Source organism: Peromyscus eremicus, chromosome 10 (genome assembly GCF_949786415.1).
Source record: "Peromyscus eremicus chromosome 10, PerEre_H2_v1, whole genome shotgun sequence".
In the NCBI taxonomy this organism is placed as follows: Eukaryota; Metazoa; Chordata; class Mammalia; order Rodentia; family Cricetidae; genus Peromyscus; species Peromyscus eremicus.
In genome coordinates this window covers 84,187,317-84,192,241 of record NC_081426.1, presented here as the reverse complement: position 1 = coordinate 84,192,241, position 4,925 = coordinate 84,187,317, and the positions used below count along the sequence as shown (strand labels likewise).

The 4,925-nt window shown below is 48.4% G+C and overlaps 1 protein-coding gene across 1 annotated transcript; it reads right to left on the bottom strand.

Moving 5' to 3' along the window:
- Positions 1-924: 924 nt before the first annotated feature.
- On the bottom strand, positions 925-3,730 carry LOC131920588 (oogenesin-3-like). Its single transcript, XM_059275015.1, has 2 exons — positions 3,444-3,730; positions 925-1,492 (listed from the first exon to the last, which is right to left on the bottom strand). The coding sequence occupies exons 1-2, from the start codon at positions 3,728-3,730 to the stop codon at positions 925-927; spliced, it is 855 nt and encodes a 284-aa protein (XP_059130998.1).
- Positions 3,731-4,925: the final 1,195 nt, after the last annotated feature.

Below are 4,925 nucleotides of genomic sequence, written 5' to 3'. Positions count from 1 at the left end.
AAAAAAAAAAAAAAAAGAGCCGGGCGGTGGTGGCGCACGCCTTTAATCCCAGCACTCGGGAGGCAGAGCCAGGCGGATCTCTGTGAGTTCGAGGCCAGCCTGGGCTACCAAGTGAGTTCCAGGAAAGGCGCAAAGCTACGCAGAGAAACCCTGTCTCGAAAAACCAAAAAAAAAAAAAAAAAAAAAAAAAAAAAAAAAAAAAAAGAAAGAAAAAAAGAAAAGGGGAAGTGCTGTGGGATGATCTGTATGTCAAATTGCTCTGATTGGTCAATAAATAAAACACTGATTGGCCAGTGGCCAGGCAGGAAGTATAGGCGGGACTAACAGAGAGGAGAATTGAGGAAACAGGAAGGGAAGAGAGACACTGCCAGCTGCCTCCATGACAAGCAGCATGTGAAGATGCTGGTAAGCCACGAGCCACGTGGCAAGGTGTAGATTTATAGAAATGGATTAATTTAAGCTGTAAGAACAGTTAGCAAGAAGCCTGCCACGGCCATACAGTTTGTAAGCAATATAAGTCTCTGTGTTTACTTGGTTGAGTCTGAGCAGCTGTGGGACTGGCAGGTGACAGAGATTTGTCCTGACTGTGGGCCAGGCAGGAGAACTCTAGCTACAAAATTAAGTTTAGCTGGGCAGTGGTGGCGCATGCCTTTAATGCCAGCACTCAGGAGGTCTACAGAAGTCCCAGGACAAGCTCCAAAGCTACAGAGAAACTCTGTCTCGAAAAATAAAAAAACTATTTGTCTGCATTGCCCTTTCCTCCTGCCATCATTGATATGTACACAGTGCCTCCTACACTGAGGTTCCTGGATTAAAAACCTCTCCAAATCCCCCACCCTCCTTCACAGAAGGTGTCTGCATTGCTCACTCTCTTTAACAGCTCTGCACCCCAGAAGGCAAGGACCAAAAGGAACAATCCCCTCTTTACTGCAAGCAGGGACAAACTCTGCCCTCCAGGTCATACACACGGCGCTTCAAACAACTGCCACAGATAACTGCAGCAAAGGAGATGTCCTTGGGCTGCCTTATGGCCCTGAGTGTATCCATGAGCTCAGGGCAAAGTTGGACAACTAACTCTCTGGAGAAGCAACCAAACTCATCATAGCACTCCAGAGGGATAGGGTACTGCTCCACGGTCATCTTGGTAAAGTTGGCTGTGTGGCGGAGAAGGTCACTCAAGACATTCACAGAGAAGTCATTAAAATAAAAATCGACCTTGGTGAGCTGCGAGCATTGGCTGAGGGCAGGTAGGAGAACACTGAGTTGGGAGTCCTTTATCCCACACCCCTGAAATCCCAGAGTCTCAAGAGTGTTTGCCACTTTCTCTAGGAGAACTCTGAGAGGCTTCATCCTCAAACGGGACAGAGGAACACCACACATGTCCAGGTGTTTTAGTTGATGGAGCTGCTCACACCGGGACAGGTGTTTCAAGTGTGGCTGGAAAAGCCGGCAGTGAGTGACAGAGAAGGATTCCAAGGGTGTCTTCAGGTTCCTAGACAGAGACCAAGGGGTTAGTTCTGACAAATGATGCTGGAGAGCATGTGGGGTGGGTTCACACAACAGGACAAGGGGACGTGTGTCCCAGGGTCACATGGACCAAATGATGGAAGTCAGTATCTACGGTGCTGCCTGTTGGATTCTGCTCACTCCAGTCACACCCACAGCTGCCACTATCCTGTGGGTGGCTCAGCGGCACAGCTCTGCGGCAGCTTTTCCTCACTGAGGACAGAATTCCAGGGCAGCCTGTTGCTCCCTAGGGCACATGCAGTAAGGACCAACCAATGAGAGCCCTGAGAGCATTTAGGCAGTTAGTTCTCACTGCCCTCTGCTCCTGTCACCTCCCCTGTGGGGATTCACAGTCCCCAACCCTGACACTGATCTTCAACCTCACTTTCAGCCTTTCCCATCCACTCAGCCCCTACTAGTTCAAAACACTTCCTACATGGGAAATCAGGGCATCATGGTGGCTGTTCACACAATCTGAGCTCAGACCATCTGGGGAACTCTGCAGGCATCTGTTCCTCCACTCTTTCTGTACCCTGCTTTCTCTGTTCATTTGTCATTAGCTTAGCCAGGGTTCTAAGAGAGAAAGTACACCATTCTCACTCAGTCTGACCCACACATCTATATTCGTGACATACTACACACACACATTTCCTACCCCAAATCAGGCCTCTGTGTCATGAGGTCCTGGGAGACCTGGATTCAGTTAACACAGAAATAGACCATGCTTAGATATGCTAATGACTCACTGTTCATTGTGCTAGGACCAGAAGATACCAGACCCACTACTCTTTACCCTAAAAGGCAAAGTTTTGCTCTGGTAGCAGAAACAGCTCTCTCTCTGCATCCTTACCTGACCAAGAGTTTCATGTGCCTCCTGGCAAGAGAGATGCCACTCAAAGAGAGATGCTTGAGACTGCTGAGTTGGGAGAACTGAGAAAGGAAATTTCCAACAATCTCCTTCTCCTCTGAGCCTGGTATATCATCAAGCCCCAATCTGTTCTCGGGAGTTTGTGCTAGAGAAAGCGTGTGAAGATTTCTCATCTGAGCGAGGTGGGGAGAAAACTGTGCCAGAGTGGGCCAACTCCAATCTATGCTGAGTTCCAACACCTGGATGTGCTTGGGCTGGAAAACTGTCAGAATCGTGCTGACATTATCTAGGGACAAGGACTCAATCTTCATGTTCACACAGCAGAACTGTAGGGAGTCTTCTCTCTGCTGGGCCCACTCTAAGAAGTTTGTTTCTGCTTCATCCAGTGGGAACCTGAAGTAAAGGTCAGTTATCACCTTCAGAGGCCAGGTCAGCTCATATCTGAGAGGGGGCTTCACCTCCTGCTTCTCACTCACAGTCTCTGCTGAGCAGTCCCCATCCTCTGCTCCAGCCCATACAGTCCAGAATTTGTGGTGCACTCTCCGAAAATCGATTTCTCGAAGTTTCCCCCTCCTGTGAGTAAAACAGGTGACCTGTCACGGACAAGAGAAGACCCGACAGACATTCGGCTCCTTTCCACACACCTCTAACGTCAGCTCTTCCTCTCTCCTGTGTGGATTTTGACAGTGTTTTGTTTGTTTTTTCTCCAGCACTGAGTGCCCAACAAAGTCCTCATGGTGCCAGGCAATGGCTCTTTCTGAGCTGCTGATGCATCAGTGGCCCTCTGTCTCACTTCCCTCCACTCAGCTACGCTTGACCTGGTACTAACTAGTGCCTGTGGGAGAGACAGGGACAGGCTCCTTCCACTCTGCCCACATCTTCCCTATTCCTCCCCTACACCCAACTGTCCTTTTCCATCAGAGCTCAACACAGGTCAAGGCTTCTGCAATCCTCCAAGCTGATGCTACCAAAGGCCTCTCATCTACCTCTGACCCCATTCTCTGCACCCCACATATCTCTTCCCCGTACCCCAGTGTCCTCCATTGGACCCTACATGGGTCTTGCTTACCTGGGGCAAATATTCTGTGTAAGTAGGACATCCAGTCCATCCAGCATCTCCTGGACCATCTCCAGGTTGAAGGTGTTCATCAGTGCCCCCACAGGGAGGCAGAGGAAAGGCCAGGCTGCCACCATTGCCTTCACAATCCTAGTGTGTCTGCCATTGAAGGCGTCCTTGAACAGTGCTGGGAAGAGCGTCCAGGGCAGTTTCTGCAGAGCAGAGATGGCTACGGCCTCATTTCTCAGGAGCGCCTGCCTTGCCGGCTTCATGAGTGTGGGTGGGGAATGGATGCTCATCCTGTTGGATCCTGGGGAATCTTCCAAGGAAGACATCCAAGGAAATGTTAATTGATATAGACACAAATCAGTGTCCAGGAAGTATCATTAAAAGGTCACAAACTAAGTAAGTTACAAGAAAGCAAAGCCTTTCAGACTTGGTTGCTCCGGCCTCTTTTTTTGTGTTTTTTTTTTTGTTTGTTTGTTTGTTTTTTGTTTTTTCAAGACAGGGTTTCTCTGTGTAGCTTTGCACCTCTCCTGGAACTCACTCAGTAGCCCAGGCTGGCCTCGAACTCAGAGATCCGCCTGGCTCTGCCTCCCAAGGGCTGTGATTAAAGGCGTGTGCCACCACTGCCTGGAGGCTCTGGCCTCTTATCCCAGCCTGTGTGGGTGAAGAACCAGAAGTGGGATACTAGACCAGCTGTGGTACTGGAGCACACCTGAAAACACACACACACACACACACATACACACACACACACACACACACACACACACACACACACACACTTCCTGGCCTGGTGGCATGTGTACTGAGGAGGCAGAGACAGATGGATTTATGTGGATTCTAGCCTGCTCCACACAGCAAGTTCCAGGCCACCCAGGTCTTCTTAGTAAACAAACAAACACCAAAGTAAATTCCAATTCAACATCCTTTCTCTGTCAACAGCAACAAAGAAAAACTAAGTCGTTTTAATGTTTTTCTCCCTTAAAAATGCTCTCACTCGCCAGAACTTCTCATTTCCCTTAATAGCTTCATTGTAATCACTGTAAATTAAAAATAAAAGAATGGGGGGGGGGGGCTGGTGAGATGGCTCAGCGCTTAGGAGCACTGGCTGCTCTTCCAGAGGGCCCAGATTCAATTCCCAGCACCCACATGGCAGTTCACAACTGTCTATAACTCCTGTTCCCGGGGATTCAACACTCTCACACAAACATATATGCAGGCAGAACACCAATGTACATAAAATACAAATAAATGTTTAAAAAAAAGAAAAGAAAAGAAAAGAAAAGCACAAAAACTGAAACCTAGATACTGTCTAAGCAGGTGAGTTTTTGGAATGCTTGTCCAGCATACATAAGGCTCTGGGTTCTCGATCTCCAGCATCCACCCAGCTCTTAGGAAGGGGAGATGGAGGGTTCACTATTCAAGTTCATCTAAGGTATGTATGGAGTTTCTAGGCTAACCTTGGTTATAAAAATCCTTATTTTTATT